Below are 20,301 nucleotides of genomic sequence, written 5' to 3' on the forward strand. Positions count from 1 at the left end.
ATTACCATTTTACCCTCGAAAATGATTTTTTGCATTTTAAATCATTTTCCAATGTTTCAAGATATTTTGGAATCGATTTTTTGTAAGAAATTTAATGAGAATATTAGTTTCTGTCATTTATTAAAAAAAATTTGTGCGAAATGATTGTGAACTTTATGAGGGGTATTTTCGTAATTTTGTTGAATTTTGTGAAAATTGACGAAATGATTTATTTGGTTTCGATTTGTCATTTTATGTGTTTGAAAGGATTTTCCTAAGCGTAATGTAAGCTCTAGGGATGTTTTGAGGTTAGGGGTATTTTGATAATTTAGTCGATTTTAGTAATTTTTATCGTAAAACTTCTTTTTGTTTGCAAAATAATTTCTATATTTTTAGAGTTATATTTTCCTAGCGTAGCGTGATTTCTAAAGTTTTGTTAGTTTGAGATACCTCATATGAATTTCTGAAATATATCTGGTAACAAATAAAACATTGGAATAAACATCCATCATAGGGAATCGTCGCGATCGGGTTGACGAGTTGATTAATCAGGTAAGGACGAAAATGGGGTGTCTACAGATGTCCCTCTTTGGTAGTGGATTGAAGTAAACTAGATAACAAATCTATTTTGGTAGATAGTGCGATATCTGAATGCCAAAGCTAGTAACAGTTCATTTTATAGCCTAATTTAACAATTCGTCGAGACGTTCGAATCCTTAAGGGTAAAACTATCCCCGAACAAGTTTGTCAAGTCATCGAGCTTGAACTCTCACTAACGATATCAGATCCTCGAATTTTAGAAAATTCTCCTTGACTAATCAAAAAGTGCAAATGTATGCAATGATATAATGCTTACTGAAAGCGCCCTCGATCTGCGGAGTACGCGGATCCGCTTTTGACCCTTGAGGTTTGGGAGTCGCCACCTAGTTATTACGGTCTAGGAACCGAATACTGACTCTAAACGGATAAAGAAACTAATCTACTAAAAAAATTGAATCCGGAGATCACATTACAGGGTTGGAAGGTGTTAGGCATCAACCTCGTCCGACCAATGCCGGTCTCTACTTATCCCAAATAAAACTACATTGCTAACAAAAACCTAGATAGAAAAAATAAAAGAGATTTTACCTACGAACGCAATGGTTTTATTCCCTCAGATTTGATAAAACTACTCCTTGTACCGTACTCCTTACTTCGTTCTGTCTCCGGATCTAATTTCGAATCTCCGAGGCAAGGTATCTTTTCCTTAGATCTGGATTCTTCGAATTTCATTATCGATTTTGGGGTATTTTTGAAGGACTTCTAAGTGTTTTTCAGGCTAAAATCAAAGTATGGGTGTTAGGTAAGGAGTTGGGACTTCAAAATTAGGATTTTAGGAAGGTTGTGAATGCTTTTTGACCTACTTTTTGTAGGATTTTTTCTTTGATACGAAAATAGGGTGTGGAGGCTCCTATTTATAAAGTTTTTTTTTTAAAGAATTAAGGTTTGATTAGGATTTTAATTAGGGTTTTGACTTTAGTCTTATGAGATTGACTTAGTCTTTAGGGTTTTAATTTAGGATTTTGACTTTAGTCTTATGAGATTAATTTGATTAGTTTAGATTAGGGTTTTGATTTAGGATTTTGACTTTAGTCTTATGAGATTGACTTGATTAGTTTAGATTAGGGTTTTGACTTTAGTCTTACGAGATTGACTTTAATACTTTGACTTTAGTCTTTCTTGGTTGACTTTTAATATCTTGAGTTTAGCTTTACTTGATTGACTTTAGTCTTACTTGATTGACTTTAATTTTTGGAGAACCCCCTTTTATTATATCTTTAATTCTTTGGGCCACCAGATAGAGGAGTCCTTGAATAAATATCCTGGCAACCATCAATAATTTTGCCTGAAAACCTGATTGATCGATTTTTTGGTTTAAAATTTTAAATTAATTTTATTAATGTTTCACTTTACATTATTTAATGGTTTATTTATTAATTTTGAAAATTTTAATTATTAAAATTGTAAAATTATCGTTTTACCATCGGAGAGAATTTTTTACGTTTTAAGTCATTTTTCAATGTTCCAGGATGTTTTGAAATCAATTTTTCATAAGGAATTCAATGGGAATGTTGGTTTTTGTCATTTATGAAATTTTTTTGCATGAAATGGTCGTGAACTTTATAAGGGACATTTTCGTAATTTTATCAAATTTTGTGAAAATTGACGAAATAATTTATTTGATTTCGATTTGTTATTTTATGTGTTTGAATGAGTTTTCTTAAGCGTAACGTAGGCTCTAGGGTTGTTTTGATGTTAGGGGTATTTTGGAAATTTGGTCATTTTTAGTGATTTTTATCGTGAAGTTTCTTTTTGTCTGCAAGATGATGATTTCTATGTTTCTGGAGTCATATTTTCCTACCGTAGAGCGGTTTCTAAGGTTTTGTCAGTTCGAGATACCTCATCCGGATTTCTAAAACATATCTAGTAATAAAATAAAGCATTGGAATAAACATCCATAATTGGGAATCGTTGCGATCGGGTTGACGAGTTGATTAATCAGGCGAGTGCAAAAATAGGGTGTCTACACTTACTGAGTATTCTATGTGTCAGGTCCTAGAGATCTTCTCTCACTAACAATAATGATTCAAATCTAAATGCATTTTATGCAATGAAAACAATCATATGATATTGTAGGAACTTCATTAAATTCTTTTTTCAGAGTTCGAAGAGTTTGAGTCTCGTTTATCGGACTCATGCTTACTGGAACTACGCTTCTTAGGCTAAGGTTTGTAGGAACTTAAACAATCCTGTTAATTCAATATATGATTCAAACAAAGCTGAAGTCTCGTTTCTCGGACTCGGACTAAGGTTTACAAGAACTTAAACAATCCTATTAAAATTGGAGTCTCGTTTCTCGGACTCGAACTAAGGTTTATAGGAACTTAAACAATCCTGTTAATTTATTATATAATTCAAACAAAGCTGGAGTCTCGTTTCTCGAACTCTAGTTAAGGTTTATAGGAACTTAAACAATTATGTTAAAGTTGGAGTCTCGCTTCTCGAACCCTGGCTAAGGTTTATAAGAACTTAAACAATCCTTTTAATAGTTGGAGTCTCGCTTCTCGAACTCGAACTAAGGTTTATACGAACTTAAACAATCTTGTTAATTCATTATATGATTCAAAAAAAAAGTTGGAGTCTCGTTTCTCATACTCAAACTTACTAAGCTACGTTTCTCGGGCTTAGATTTACAGGAACTTAAACAATCCTGTTAATAGTTGGAGTCTCGTTTCTCGGATTCGAATTAAGGTTTATAGGAACTTAAACAATCCTGTTAATTCATTTTATGATTAAAAAAAAGTTGGAGTCTCGTTTCTCGAACTCGAACTTACTAAGCCACGTTTCTCGGGCTCAGATTTATAAGAATTTAAATAATTCTATTAATTCATTCTATGATTCAAAAAAAATTGGAGTCTAATTTCTCGGACTCGAACTTACTAAGCCACATTTCTCGGGCTTAATTTTTTTTAACTTTCTTTTAGATTTTTTTAAAAAGGTTTTTTTTTATTTTTTTTAAAAAAAATTTTAATTTTTTTTAAAAATTTACTATAAATAAATAAATAAAAAGTTTTTTTTTTATTTAAAAAAAAAAATCTTTATAATCCAACAACTTTCATTTCATTTTACCTCTTTATTTTCCTTTAAACCATTAGATTATTTGGGAATCTCCCAAATTAATCTTTAATTGGGACCACAAAAAAAATATCTAAGAATATGTTCTCCAAACTTTTATAGCCAATTTCAGCATCATCCCATCCTCAATTCATATGTCAATTTGAATATTTCATTGTTCAGTGTCATCCTAAATGACCTTTAAACCATAAATAAAAAATTATATGCCAAATCAAAGTATCCAAAATCGAACCAAAGGATACCAATGAAGGATAATACAAATCCAAAAAAGAATCCAAATAAAAATAGATCAACACCCATTTTTCCACATCATTATTCTTTCAATATCCTGCATTATTTAGGGTCATACCAAACGACCCTAGATCATAACAAATAATATTCCATAATAATAGGCTAACAAATGATGTCGAGAGACCATAATACCATCCCAAAAATAAACGAATCAAATAAACTAAAAATAAACAAAACAAATATATAAAAAAAAAAACTAGGTCTAAAGGGCAATGTTCCCATACTTGGGGCTTTTCAAGTTTGAAGGATTAAAAGGGTGGAATTCAAGTGGATTCCCACTAAAATCCAAGCACACAAGAAATTTCAAGAAGCAACATTTTTCATTTTTAGCTTGCTCATTACTTCTTTTCTTTTATTTCTTAAAATTAGACTATAGTCATTTTTTCTTAAATTTTCTCGACAATTCCCTCTATTTTCAAAATCCAAAAAATGAGTTTTTCATCTTACCTTTGGTGAAGAATTGGTAACCATCTTAGGATGGGAAGGATAAGTTGCCTAACACATTCCTTGTCCTTCAATTGAACCTCCTTACCTTAGTTTTCTAGGTAGACTTTCCCCTTATCCTATGGATATGTGAATCACTACAAGTGTGGTGCCCCGCCAAACGCTAACACAAATCCCCATGTCAAATCTCGAGGTACTAGGTAGCACCTCGAAATTTTGGCATGGTCTTCTTTGTTCATGCTAGCATTCCAAGGCGTTCAACCTGCACATGATAAACGACATACAATCCTGCATATATATACAAAATATAATACTAACGGAAGTCTATATACTTCTAATAACGTACGAAATATCAGAGTGCAGAAGAATAACCAGAATACAGGATTATACAAAATTCCTCACTCTAACAGAAGTCTTAACACTCAAGACAGAATCCATAAGACTACCTAGAGGAACTGACACTACTAGGGGGTATAGCCCTAGTACTTACCAGGTGACGGACTTTGGTTGTCTATCTGACCAACCAGATGATCCGCATTTGTGCGCTATACCTGCCTCGCCAAGCTCTGAATCTAAAACTAAAAAAAATAGAGAAAGAAAGGGTGAGTAACAATGGTTACTCAGTAGGAAAATAAACAATTTCTGCCAATAACCCCTCCTAATATGAACGAATAAACATACTAAATCATTTTAAAATATACAAAATTTTACAGAAAAAACTACGATTAACTGGTACATATAGCCAAGGATGAGCAACTAAACATTTTAAAACTAACATTACATCAATCAATAGTACTCACTATAGCATTTTCTTTATATACAAATCTAATTGACCAAATAGAAACATTAAACATGCATTTCATTTTATATATCAAAATAAGGCAACAGATACATAATACACTATGGTGGAGTATTGGAATTAGAGAGTTGGAATTTACGACTGGATTGCTCCCAATCGGGACATGATGTTACAATTCTTCTCTGACTTTTAATTCCTGATTTTGTGGCCGATCGCTGTACTTACCACGCTTGGTTGACCATTTATCCGGCTCAGGCTGGTCGTTTGAAGTGACCGTAAGTAATGAGTCTCTTTTCGATGTGTCAGAACGTTCGACTAGTATAGATTACTAGTGATCACTGACTAATCATCTTCGTCTATACCTATCAGGCGTGCATGTGATTCCCAAATATACAAACCATTCGTATACGACCACCTTTACATTACAAGTTCATTGGTAAAGATAGAGAGGAATAAACCCAGATTCTAGTTGTGACTTCACTCTCATACGCGTCCCATACCACGTATGAGCTTGGTGGTCCCTACCGTACATCCGTACACCATTCCGGATGATATGACACACTATCCCTTCAGGCATTCACAGGCTCTTTAACAGCTCACAAAAACTATATAATATATATATATATATATATGTATTACTTTCATTTGAAAATAAAAGAGAAATTAGCAATACAAGGTTAAGAATGGATATCCAGTTTTCTACCATGCAAGTGTGGCCACCAGGCCTAAAATAAATAACAAAACGGAAACGTAAACGTAAACAGCGCCTCGCGCTAACAGAAAGTAAATAAACATGCAACCAATAATATTATCCTTGGATATCTGTTCTCCAACCTACGCACAACACAATAACGTAAAATGCAGACATCACCCCTCGGGTGTGACTCTAACATTTTACAGTTTCATACCCTTTTTCCCTTTTTTCGATTTTTACAATTTTCAATCTCTTCAATAAAATATCCATTTTCTGATATTCATCAACTCAATATAGTTCATTGAATATTAAATCACATTTTCCAACTATAGAATTTATTTTTATCAATAATATTGAAAAAGAATACAAATTTTATATCAAAACGGGGTCCGAGCAGTGCACAAGACCCAATTAATGGAAATAACCCGTTAAAATACCCTACCCACGTATAATTTGTTAAAAAATACAATTAAACATATCAAACATGCAATTTCTAGCGTGAATTTTTAAATAACAAAAGAATTCTATATTTTGGAAATACATCAAAATTTTTCCGATAAAATTTTAAATGCAATTTTCATAATTTACGATTACTAATAGAAATTGAAGTTCCTTACAATCTCTAGGCGAAAGGATCGAAGCATGTGTACGAAAATCAAGGCGATTGGCGTGAAAATTGAGACGATTGGCATGAAAATCGAGATGGACAGAACTTCAAAAATGACTGACTTTCGAAATTGACTCGATGGTTTCTAAGATCTTGATATGGTTGTCTTTTTTCCCTTCTGCAGCGGAGGACGGTTTGACCCCGAAACGGGTGAAATCCGAGGTCGAAGTTACGAAATCTCCGTATAAAAATACGACTCATTTTGACGTTACGGGGTGACAAAGATAAGAAAACGAAAGGAGTTTGGGTGGGTTTTGTAGATGTCAAAATTGCGAACGTTTCTTCTTTCTGCGTCGGAAGACGGTTTGACCCCGAAACGGACGAAATCTGATGTCAAAGTTTCGAAATTTTCGTATTTAAATACGACTGATTTTTGATGATATTGGATGAAAAATAAAGTGAAATGGAAAGAGGTTGGGTGGGTTTTCTAGAGAACGCAGCTGTGGACATTTCTCCCTTCTGCGTCGGTCATCAACGATGAGTTATTTGTGAGAGATCTGAGGTGAAAGATTGGAAGAAATAAAAAAAATAATTCATATTTCATTGGCTGGTTTTGAACGGTTTGGGATGACAACGAATTAAAAAATATTAAAAAAATTTATTTATATAAAATTTGGGACGAAATCGGTATTTCGTCTATTGTTTTAATCGACGATAACTTGACCGTCTGGACTCCAAAACTGACAAATGAATACTCTATTTCGCTTAATTTTTCGTTCCAAATCTAATGGTGTGGTAAATTTCTATAAAATCTATCTCCAACAAAAATTTACATTTTTAGCCTGAGGTGACCCCTAAACTTGACATCGTTTTCGTTTTGAACGATAATTCGACTTCTTGATCTCTAAAAATGACATATAAATAGTTCATATTTAATAATTTTTTGTTATAAATCTAATGGTGTAATCAAATCTTTATAATTCTTACTCTAGCAAAAAGTTACTTTTTTAGCCTAGTCCGACCTGATAATCGAGGATTTTGTAACTTTTATATTCGGACTCGCATTTGAGCGTGCTTACATGCTAAAGTATGTTTTTCGATCATTTTGAATCCAATGATGAGGTCAGATTCCATTAAAAATGATCAGAAGCATACTACAGTTTTACCCCTAAGTCCCACTTTCAAGATTTTTTCAAAATTTCACTATTTATTTTTTCTCGAGATACGAATTAAAAATTCAGGGTTTTACAACAAGTCAAGAAAAATAGATTTTAAAAAACCTTTTTATAGTGTTCATTCATACTTAATTGAATGGTGACGAGTTCTTAACCCACGTAGATGAGCTGAAACCTCTCCAAAGGTTTCGAAGCCTACATATCTACAACTATTATTTCGGTTTCATCATGGAGCACACTTTGTTACTCTATTGTTTATGTGAGATTGTTGACATACTTTATTATCAATTTATATTATTTTCGTTGCTATCTATCACCGTTTAAACTTGTGTTGTCTATTTATATTGTTATCATCTATGTGAAGTATTATTTAGTGCCTTTGGATTCTAGCACAAAATCATGAGGATTCATATTAGGATTTGGGGGCACCACAATACCTGAGTAGGGATGGGAAAATGTTGTAACAGCCTTTGAGTAGCCACCATTTAAGCCTTATTCTATTGGCACTCATTACATTCAACAATATGACGAAGAACACCATGCCGTAGTCCTTTCCAATAAAAGGAACTTTTGATTATATGTATAGTTTTGTGGATGCTAAAGTGATCGCCAATGGGGCTACTATGAAATTATCCAACTATCAACTCTTAAAGTAAAGATGTAACCAGCCAACCTTTATATATGAGTTCGCTAGTGGTCAATGTGTAATTGAGAATTTTTCAACTTTTCTGTCCAGATTCGCATTTGAGCGTGCTTATAGGCTAAACTATGTTTTCTGACCATCTTGAATCCACTGGTGAGGTCAGATTTCATTAAATATGATCAAAATAATCCTAAAGGTTTACCCTAAGTCCCACTTTAAAGATTTTCTCAAATTTTCACTATTTATTTTTTCTCGAGATACGAATTGAAAACTTGGGGTTTTACATGATTACAATGACATTTTCGAGTGTTGAAGAAACATGTTTGAGAGTGTTACATTGGTGAAAGCAATGGCATCTTATAATGTTGAAAAAACATATTGCAACTTCCATCATTAAATCTATTAATAATTTGAGTCCTCAATGACTCGGAGATACAACTGACAACAATATGAAAATGAGTTTCTTTCTTTTGATCTTCCTACACAAATTGACAAATCAAGATAATGCTAATAAGATAGCGTGGACAATGGAAATAAATAAGAGCATTTACTTAATGAGTTTTACGAAAAATTTGAGCAACTAGAGTAGCTTGACCCAATTACATCAAAAGAGCAATCTAAAGGTACAGTTTTTCTGCTCAGATCCATTGGGCATATTATCTTGATGTCATGCCAGTGAACCATCCAATCTTCGAATACGTCAATGAGATCTTTAGTACATCCATTTTTAAGTACTAAGTATGATTTTATTAAAATGGACGAACCCCGGGATATATACAAGAACCAAAGAGGTTACGGAAACCTACAAAGAATTAAAGAGATTACAAACAAAAATGAAACTTAACTCCCCAACATATAATAGATCTCCATAACTCCATCTAAATCAAAATCATCAAAGAAAAGTGTATTTTGATTTCAGAACTTAGCTGAGGTAATCAGCAAAGAAAGAACTGATTGAAGATGTGGGAATATGCATGGAATAAGCAACAAAAGAGAGATGTGATTGATTGACTCTAATTTCTCATAAGATAGAAACTATATCAGAGCACTAAGAAATGCTGTTTCTTTATAATAATAATTGCACCTTTTACATATTGCTCAAAGTTGATGGAGATTTCCAACTAAAATGATCGAAGCACCAATCCTAGGCATAGCTTTACCAATCGAAGCACATTTTTTAGGAAAACTTGAATGGTGTTTGGAAGAGGGAACTATGTAGCTATTTAAATCAGATGCAACTATACTCCACGTGGCAATGAAAAACGTAGTAGTGTAGGTGAGAGATTTGCAGTGGCAGTCCAGAAAACATTTTTTAAGTTATAAATACTTCAGAAAACATTTCAATTCATAATTGGTACTATATGGGGGAGAGTATAAACTCACTAATTTGTTGGAGTGGTTGAACATTTTAGGTGATGCATCAATCAGGTACACAACCATCTCTTTGCTGTAATCTTTTTCCGAATGATTTGTTCAAAAAGGAGTTAGAGAAAGACAGACAAACAGACAGAGAGAAGAGAGAGGAACCCAAAAACCTGATATAACTCATTTTCTAGGTTGTCTTCGTCATCTCGAAACAAATCTTCTGGATCCAAATCCATAGAGAGAGAGAGAGAGAGAGAGAGAGAGAGAGAGAGAGAGAAAGAGAGTTTTGTTTTTGGTGTTTCTGTTTTGAGTTCCGATTCCAATTCCTCTTGCTGCCTCTCCCGCCTATTTGAAATTGTTTAGGTTCCTTAAGGGTTTCCGTTGATGGAGCACTAGCCACCGTAGTCGCTCGAGGGAAAATACTTGTCGGAGGGAGAGAGATCACTCTCGAGGGCTCTGTCGAACAAGAATCTCCTCTTGATCTGTTTCGTGTTTCATGTGGAGTCTCGATCTGTTTCGTGTGGAGTCGTGTTTCTATTTCGTGTGGTTAGGGAATAAAAAAACGATAAAAGAGTTTTTTTACTCTTGAAGGTAAAATTGGAATCACACGAAAAAATTTGATAGAAAAACTACTCTCCGCACAAACGAAATTGACAAGTACCAATTTCGGTACTTCTCATAAAAGTACTACTTTGATTCTTTTAAAAAGTTGTTCTTTCAAAGCATTGAATATCTAAATGATAGAGTAAGTGCTTTTGACTCCTTACCAGAGTCAGAAGCACTTAGAGAAGTCAATCCAAATAGGTCCTTAGTTTTCAATAGCGTCCAACCAACTTTACTAACTTAGTAAGATTGGAATCTTATTAACTTAAAAAAATGTTAAAAAAATAATATTTTCACTATTGAATTTTAATTTTAAATTTGATATTTGGTGCAAATTTGGTAGTCAATTCAAAGCCTTGGATCAAGTTCGGAAAAAAATATATATTTTTAAATTTTTTTATCCAAATGTTTTCATTTGATCTCAATAACTTTTAATAAGATTTAAAATTTTACGAAGTTAGTAAGGATTTTTTTTTTTAAATTATAAAAATATCCTTTTAATCTTAAAAAAAAATCTTGTAATTAATATTTTAAATATATCTTTTTCGTGAAAATGAAAAATAATCCTCTTTCCTACTTATTAATTTTTTAATTTGTAGATCATGTGCAAAACGCACAAACAAAACCACCCACGCGCCCACTAGTGTCAGTTTGTGCATGCATATAGAGAGCATTTTGGCATGTACGTATTCGTCGCCTTCAATTCATCATATGAAATGAATGATTGTTGGAATGTTCCTAGTTCCAACGACGACACGACGGCACATAACGAAAGATCCATTATTATATACATAGTGCTGTCGCCACATTGGAGTTGGCATCGATCCTCTCTCTCTCTCTCTCAATCTCTTGATTTGCCCTAGAATGCTTATATTGTTCAATTAAATTATCATTTTTATATTTGTATAATTATTATATATTATTATGATCTCCTCTCACCAAATTGGATACAGAAGGAGAGAAATCTTGTTCTTTTGTTTCTAGGGTTCTGGTCCTTGAAACTGAGGGATTTTTTGAGCAAGTAACAGTAGCAGAAGATCTATGGCCTTACCAGGCCAAGGAATCGATCCTGCCGTTCTGGACGAAATCATAAAGCGGCTTTTGGAGGTCAGATCGTTAAGGCCAGGCAAGCAGGTTCAGGTCTCGGAAGCTGAGATTCGGCAACTTTGCACTGCTTCTAGGGAAATCTTCCTCCAGCAGCCCAATCTGTTAGAGCTCGAAGCGCCAATCAAGATCTGTGGTGCGATTTTATTTTATTTTTTAAATTTTTAAATAAAAGATTCTGGTCATGGATCAGTTGTTTGTTGTTTCCATTTAGTTTTCGTTTTGGGATTTCTGCAAGATTTGGTTGTTTTTTTTTTGTAGTTGTTGGAATTTGAATTTATCATTTGGTAGATCATTTGTGTGTTTTTTTTTCCTTCGTGATATTCTTGATTATTTTTGAAGTATGTTACATGATGGTTTGACTGTTTATTGATGTTTTTAAGATTGTATGTCTGTTTTGTGCTTAAAAGAAAATTTTCTTGCAAATTTGTATTGTGAGTGATAATGCAGGTACCTTGGAGTCATGATGGCCTTGTAAGACGACCCCACTCCAGGTTCGCCCCAAGCCGGCTCTAGGTTGAACCAGGAAATCCCATGTGATGACCTTTGCGGTCATGGGGAGGGGGTAGGCAAGCACGAATACTAAGTTGAAAGTTGAGCCCAACTATATTGTGATTTCTGGAGGCCTAAGCTCATATTAAAGCCTGGCACAATTCATGTTAATGTGGGCTATAAGATTATGACCTCCAGTTTGGTCCAACAGGGCCAAAACAGGTGTATTTAGTGCTGGACCCACAATGTTGACATGACCCAATGCAATTAATGAGATAATATAATTGGCCTCTAGTTTTGATGTTTCCTTAATTAATTTCATAAAAGAATTAGCATCCTGGGTCATGATTGTTCCTGGGAACATCTTGGCTTAAGCCATGTTGGGAAGGCCCCAACACGGTGTTAGATTGGGAAATCAACATTGAGACACATGTATGGGCCTTGAGGATTGGCACATGCGTTTGTTATGCTGTCATTGTGGGTCATGATCGTTCCTTCCCTCGTATCGCCCCTATAAAAGGATTGGACTATCTCATAGGATGAGTTTGTCTCAATATGAGCTGTCTGGTGCATAATGGTCGGGTGGTGCTGTGTCATGTGACATTGTGCACACTATGGGCAACTTTGTGCATCAGAACGCTAAAGATAGATTTGCTATGGCCTGTTGACCACATTAGGTGCCTTGTATGCGTCATGTGAACCGATGTTCCCTTGAGACACTTGAGTTATGGTCCAATGACACTGTTGTGGCCTGTGGGTGTGGAGAACCCTCAACATAATTGGGCATTTGCGTCTATGTTGGGTGCACTAAAGCATTGCACTAAGTAAGGTACTCAAGGCTTGCGATAGTTGGACCGTGTCTTTTGTATCACATTGTCCCTTCATTGTTGAACCTACAATACCGTGACACCTAAGCACGCCCTGACAAAGCCTTATGCAAACCTAAAATAGCCCCAAGCACAACCTTGGCACAACACTACCAGTCACAGCCATGTAGTCAGTCCCTTAGCACGTGGTCTTGACAAAGCCATTTAACCCTAATTATATTCTTGCCTCACTGGCCTTCGGCCTTCCCAAATGAGATTTGATCGAATAAGATCTATCCCACTCACTTAGAATTAATGTGGGGCCCACCTAATCCAATCCCAGATTACTTTTGTGTGTGTGTGTAGATTTAGGGTTTAAAAAATACATATTTTATCCGATGGTCCATAATCATCTATCCATATTTGAGCTTGGTCTTATGCCAAACTCAATCTAGAGGTTTAGAACCCTTCCTAATCAAATCTAAACCCTTATCAATGATCTAAGTCTTATCTAGACCATTTAGATAAGTTCCAAGCTCAAGCCAAGGGTCCATATTGATGTTTATTCAATTCGGGACTCAAATCACTAATTTGAGTCATCCCAAACATCTATAAATAGCTCTCCACCCCCTGTGATGTCCAAATCAATCAACTAACTAAGGGAAAACCAAATCCAAGCCTCTTCCAACCCTTAAGTTTTGTACCAGATACAAAAGCCCCAAATCCCAGAAGCTCAACTTTCCAAAACCCTAATCCTAGAACCTTGAGTTTTCTAGGAAACCCTAGGAAGTCTTTCAAGAAGAAGATGAAGTCCTGGAACCTTGCACTAAAGGACCCAAAACCAAAGATTTAGGGATGTCTAAATAAATTTTGTTCCTCTATTCCATTATGTCTAAGGCTTAGTTTTTGAAAGTGTTCATATCTACTTTCACAATCTCAATCCACGTTATCTTGAGTCTTCTTGGTTGTTTAGAACCTTTAACTTGAATATTCTTCTAAAAAAGGGAATATGATTGACCATCTTTGAGCATGCCCAAACCATATTTGTCATCTTTCTCTTAATTAATTAAATATTTGATCTATTCCTACATTACCTTGAATATGTTTGATCGAAATAGGAAATAATCATTCTAATTGATGCTTTTCACATCCTCTACTTCAAGTCTGCACTAATATGGAGAGCCAACTTCCCATCTCGGTTCCTCGTGAGACATCTTGGGATTCTCTCAAGAATGGGAAACATACTTGGCGGCTAATGCCCTAGTGCATGAGACGATGGATGAAAAACAACATTGCATGTGACCCAAGAAGAATTCACCTTTTGATACAAGAGAGAACATGTTTTAAAACTTTATTGGAGGGGACTTTTTTGCCAATGACCGATGTGTGCCATACAAGCATCGGGAAACTTTGACAAGATGCCCAAATCCCTATGAGATCATGTAAGCCAATCATAACCTGTTGTTTGCAAGGAGTCACCATTTGCTTAAGTAGTGTGTAGGCATTTCGTTGATCGTCTTACGCTAAGAGCACACCCATGGCATCTTTAGTAAATGACAAGGATGACAACAATGGTTTTCCTTCTATGGGTGACATCAATGTAAGAGCTTGTAGTAGTTTTTTAGTCTTCTCAAAGGCAATTTGATAACTCTTTTCTCATTTGATTCCCATCCTTTTTTGGTAGTTTCATCATTGGCAATACCTTCCTTGATAGTTTGAGAAATAATTATCCCTTTCCTGGAATGAACAACCTCAAAAAGGTTCAAACTACCGAAAAATTTTACCTCAAAAACATGGCCAAGTTCATACTTCACATGGGAAATGAAGGAAGAGTCGTCTCCAATGGGAATAATATACTCAACATAAATAAGGAGGATTGTATGGTTAGTGGGATCAAAGTGAATAAAAACCTATGATCGTAGTGGCATCTCTGGAAACTTATGTTAGTAATCATTTCGGGTATGTTTGATTGCACATGGAAAATAGGGTGGAAATTCAATTTCCATGGAAAATGACATTTTTTAAGTGTTTGATTGCACATGGAAATGGAAATTCATTTTCCACCCCATTCAAAAAGTCCACTAAATCATGGATTTCACTTTCCCACCCATATGGGTGGGAAAATGAAATCCACCCATATTTTCCATCCTCAATTCTTCCCTGCCACCACCACCACCACCACCACCATTACACTAACCTCACTATCGTCGTCATCGCCGTCGCCGTCGGTTCTGTTTCCGACCACCTTCTCTCTCTCTCTTCTTCTCCTTTTCCTTCCCTCACCTCCTCCGTCACCACCACCACCACGTTCTCCCCCCATCTTTCTCACTTACCTCCTTCGCCGCCACCATCTTCGTTGTCACCGTCGCCACATCCTCCCCCCTCCCTATTCCTCGTCATCTTCTTCTTCCTCTCCCCCTCCTCTCATCTTCTTCCTCCTTCTCCTCTTCGTTTTTCTCATATTTTTTCCATGATTTTATCCAAGTGAAATCAAACAATGGAATTTGATTTTCCAACCCTACCTATTTTCCACAACTAATTTTCCATGGATTTCAAAATCCATGGAAAGTGACTTTCCATGCAATCAAAATATACCCTTCGTTGAAACGATGGAACCAAGCTCGAGGCGATTACTTCAAACCATAGATTGAATTTTGAAGTAGAAAGCAAGGTGGATCCTTATTGATTTTCTATGTCAATTGCCTTAACATCCAATTGATAAAGAGGGCAATCCTAATTGGAGGTAAGAGAGACGAGAACATGAACATAGGTTAACTTAGCCACATGAGTAAATGTCGCATCATAATCCAAATCATAAGCCTGGGTTAATCCTTGTGTGAATATGAGGGCCTTATATCATGCTACTACCATCATAATTCATAGTAGAAACACAAATATCCACCTGTTTTCTTCCCTAGTGGAAAAAAGACCATATCCCTAGTTTGATTACTCATAAGAGCAATAATTTCCTCCATTATAGCATCTTTTCTAGGCAGGTTGGAAAACAACATAATGAACAATACGAGGTAAAATAAAAATGTCAACAATAAAAAGAAGCCCTATTAGAAGAAGACACAACCTAATATTATATGTACTTGGCAAGGGGGTAAAGGGTCATACACTTGCGAACTCTATTGCAAATAACAATAGGAGTAAGGAAAGGTTTGAAGAAGTATCATGAAACACAAGACTAGAAATGCCTATAGGAGCTACCAACACGGAGGATATTGAGTTTGTGTTGTTATAGTGGAGGTCATGTTGTCTTTGGTAAGCATAGGTGATATAATCCTTTTGTTATGGTGAAAGAGTATTCGTTGGATAGATAAAGGAATAGGAAGTATGGAATCAAATTTAGAATGATCAATGGAGAAATGATGAACTTGTTAAAAAATGTAATATTCATAGAGGTAAACAACTGTGAGACTTGGAACTATAACATCTACCTTTGGGTCAAAGGTTGTAAATATTCACTAGGGGTGGAGGTGGTAGTAGATGAAGATTAGAAGCTAGAAACCGTGGTTCCAGATTCCTTAGAGACATCGGAGAAGGGTGTAGACAAGGTGGTTAGCAGCTCAGTCGAAAGGGGAATGCAGGTGGAGGAAAATTGGTTTCCGGTAGAGGATAGTTATTCTCAGACAGAGGATGAGGTAGGAGTGGCAGAGGTACCTAGAGCTATCGATTCGTATTGAAATGTATCATCTGCAGAAAGAGGTGGCGTGCGGTAGAGAAGTCTGAACTCCTTGATTGATAAGCTAAACACTAATAGCAAAACACGTGGAAACAGTCATAAATGCGGGAAATCTCGAAGATGGGAGAAGGGGATTACCTGCATATGGTGGGGTTATTGGGTATAGCAGCTAGAAACTTAAGGTATAAGAAGTGGCTACGTAAGATTGGGGCGGTGGGTGAGCCTAAGCCATGCGATCTGGAGGCTTTGATAGCAGGGACCAAATTTGGAGTTGAAGTTAATATCAACAAAATAGCCCACTTTTCAATCGATAATAGGCCAGGGATTGAGGCCTATCTCGCGAGCGCAAGACTTTCTGAGGTAACAACCCAGGTTAAGGACGCAAGTGGGTTGGGCAACGAGATCCACTGTATGACTGTCGGGCTGGGCTTGGAGGTCCAATTCCATGAGGCAGGACGATGTGACGCCAAAATCCAAGATGGGTTTGTAGTTGGACTGGGCAACGAGGCCCATCGCGCTGAAGTTGGGCTGGGTAGGGATGCCCAGAGAGTCAACGAAGGGATTAAAAGTAACAGATGCTAGGGACGGGTTACGTCTGGGCCAGATAGTGAGGCACATGTGAGAATGGGCGGCCCTGGCTTGGTGAAGGAAATTGAGGCTTTAATCTATGGGGCCCCAAAGTTGAATAAGAATCCAAAGTCTGAGGAGAGTTGGGCTAAAGTGGGCGATAATCCAATCGGGCCTGCTAAGGGGCTTGGTTTAACGATCAAGAAAGCCTGACGATTGGTCTTAAGGAGTAAGGTTTTTAAGTTGAGGTCTGGTAACAGACGAGTCGAAAATGAAGTTCTGGAGAAGTCTTCGTTGGGTTGGAATGCGACAGAGGGTGAGACACCCAAGAGCAACGGAAGTGTACCGGACAACGCAGATGGAGCTGTGGGGAGGAGAAGCAGTGCAACTGATGATCAGTGTATGGAAGAGTAGAATACTCGAGGACTGACCACAGCGGTAGCAGATGGGTTAGTCGAAGGCGATTTAATCAGACTGAGACAACTCATGGACACCGGTTTTTTACCTCCTCTCTAGGTTTCAAAAAGGGAGGGAGTGGGAATACTAGAAGGAAAATTCCACAGTGGATTGATTGCTGGGAGGCGGAGTCTTTGCATCGGGATAGGGGTAGTCTCAAAATTGTTCTGACGGAAGGAACTACAGGGTTGTGAATTCCATGGGTTTGCTTGTCCTTTTCCCCGATGCATGGTATTAGTAGGCCAGGGACCATGTCAGGCTTGAGCTTATCGATCAGAAACACAGAACCCATAGCAGAAAAGCATGATCTGTGGTGCGACAATCAAACGAGAGTAGAGAAAAACCTTTTCTCTGGGTCTATTAAAGAAAGGTTAGTTTTGGTGTTTGCATGGAAAGGCGAGTTTTCCGTCAAAGTCGGCGACACTAGAAAGGGTGGGGAATGACAGTGAAGAGTATCAGAATAAGATACGAAAATTAACTGAGCAAATTTTAGCTAACTTGTTGGAAGCTGGGTTGAAAGTGGGGATGTCCATCAGGAACGAAGGTAAGATGTCTCGATTACTTGTTAATGTAGCTCTGAAAACCAGTACAGGAGTGGAGTTTTGCATGCAAAAAGTGGTGGGACAATGGCCCTTTTCAGGGGATGTCCTCACAATTAATGGGGGAATAGAAATGTCGCCGAGGGAACGATTTTAGTACGAATTCTCCAGACTAAAGATTACGAGACACTTATTGGGCTGTGATAAATGGGTTAAGAAGAGGAATAAAAGGCTGAAGAAGGAAATTATTCAACTCAAGAGATCTGTGGAGGAGTTTCCACTCATAGCCACAAAAGGGAAGAGAGCCGGGAAGCACTTAGTAGGTTCAAATGTCGATTAGAATTCTGTCCTAGAATGTTAGGGGGGTTAACGCGGCGTCAAAAAGGGCAGCAATAAAGGCTACTTTACATCATATTAAACCCCATATGGTGGTCCTTCAAGAATCGAAGTTAGACAAGGTGCATGACAGGGTGATAAAAAAGTTTTGGGGCATTAGATCAGTTGGGTGGTGTGCGCTTCCTTCTTGGGGGGCTTTGGGAGGCATCGTTTTAATGTGGAACAGGAAGTCAATGGTGGTAGAGGATAATCTCATCGGAGCATTTTCAATTTCCGTCTTATGTAGGTTGATTGGAGAGGATTTTACTTGGGTCTTCTCAAGAGTTTATGGTCCAACCTTAGAGAGGGAACATAATCAGTTTTGGGAAGAATTAGATGACATTAAGGGGCGTTGGGACAGACCTTGGGTTTTGGGAGGATATTTCAATGTGATTCGCTTTTCGTTCAAGAAGAGTGGGGGGTCGAGAATCACTCCGAAGATGCGCAAGTTTTCGGAATTCGTTGATCGCAATGAGCTAGTAGACCTTCCGCTTTGTGGGGGAAGGTTCACGTGGTCAAACAACCAGGAGGACCCGAAGTTTTGCAGATTGGACATATTTTTAGTTTCGTTGGGTTGGGAAGAACATTTTGGGAGGCTTAGTCAGGATAAATGGCCAAACCCTGTGTCGGATCATAGTCCCATCTCGTTGGTGGCTGAGTTGCCGAGAAATCGGCCTTCCCCTTTTAGGTTTGAGAACATGTGGTTAGAGCATCAAGGTTTTGGGGAAATGATTGATACTTGGTGGAGCGAGCTTTCCTTCGATGGTCGCCCAGGAAAAGTATTGAGGTTGAAATTGAAGGCTATTAAAGAAAAATTAAAAATCTAGAACAAAGAAACTTTTAGGTCTGTGGATGTTAGGAAAAGAAACTTGCTGGCGAAGTTGCAAGATGTTGAGGGGAAGGAGGAGAGAGGGGGTTTGGGGGTTGAGGAGAAGCTAAGAAGAGTGAAGCTTAAAATTGAGTTCCAAAGATTAGTCGCAATGGAGGAAATTTGCTGGAAACAAAAGTCGAGAGTTTGGTGGTTAAAGGAGGGGGACAGAAATACTGCTTTCTTCCATTGTATGGTAAACTTCAACAGTCGAGTAAACTTCATTTCGAAGCTTAAAAGTAAATGAATCGTGGAAGATAGGGGAGGAGGAAGTGTGCGAGGGGGTGGTGCAGTTCTATAGCAATTTGTATGCGGAGGAATACGTGGACAGACCTACTCCAGACTCTTTGCATTTTGACATCATTGCTCCAGAACAACAGAGGTGGCTCGAAAGACCGTTTGATTTAGATGAAGTTTGGGGAGTGGTGTGTAGTTTGGCTAGTAATAAGGCTCCGGGGCCGGATGGTTTCTTCCAAGGCTTTTTCAAAGCTTGTTGGGAGACAGTGAAGGTAGATGTGATGGCGTCCATTGAAGATTTTTACAGGGAAGGTTTTTTAGATTTGGGGTCTAATTGTACGTTTCTTGCCTTGATTCCTAAGGTGTCGGGGACAGAAGAGATCAAGTATCTTAGACCAATTAGTCTGGTGAGCTCAGTTTATAAAATTATCTCTAAGGCCTTAGCTTCTAGGTTTAAAACGGTGCTAAGTGGTATCATGGGCCCGGCCCAAGGAGCTTTTGTGGCAGGGAGACAAATACTGGACGAGGTGCTTATAGCCAACGAGTGTATCGATTCGTGTAGAAAAGCTCGAATTTCGGGTTTAGTCTGCAAAGTTGACTTAGAGAAAGCCTACGACCATGTCAACTGGAATTTGGTAAAATATTTGTTGAGAAGGATGGCCTTCGGGGATAGGTGGGTCATGAAATGCATTTAAACTTCAACTTTTTCGATTATGATTAATGGATCTTTAACTGGATATTTTAGAAGCTCGAGAGGTTAGGGAGACCCGCTGTCGCCTTTTTTGTTTGTGATTGTCATGGAGGCCTTGGGAAGGATGTTATCCAAGGCGGTAGTTGAGGGGGAGCTCACCAGTTTTTCCACTAGGGTGGGTGGTCATATGGTCTCTCATCTAC

At 37.2% G+C, this 20,301-nt stretch overlaps 1 protein-coding gene across 2 annotated transcripts in view; it reads left to right on the plus strand.

The window, feature by feature from the left end:
- Positions 1-10,885: 10,885 nt before the first annotated feature.
- The window catches only part of LOC147380457 (serine/threonine-protein phosphatase PP1-like), a 29,674-nt gene continuing 20,258 nt past the window's right edge, over positions 10,886-20,301 (plus strand). The window contains exon 1 of one of the 2 annotated variants that reach the window (XM_086431696.1): positions 10,886-11,515. In XM_086431696.1, the coding sequence (XP_086287822.1) occupies positions 11,317-11,515 (199 nt within the window). In that variant the 5' untranslated portion in view covers positions 10,886-11,316. The remainder of the gene's footprint in view (positions 11,516-20,301) is intronic. The other variant, XM_086431695.1, reaches the window with a different exon arrangement.

This window comes from Akebia trifoliata, unplaced genomic scaffold (genome assembly GCF_017979445.1).
Source record: "Akebia trifoliata isolate Shusen 1 unplaced genomic scaffold, ASM1797944v1 Contig01400, whole genome shotgun sequence".
NCBI lineage: Eukaryota > Viridiplantae > Streptophyta > Magnoliopsida > Ranunculales > Lardizabalaceae > Akebia > Akebia trifoliata.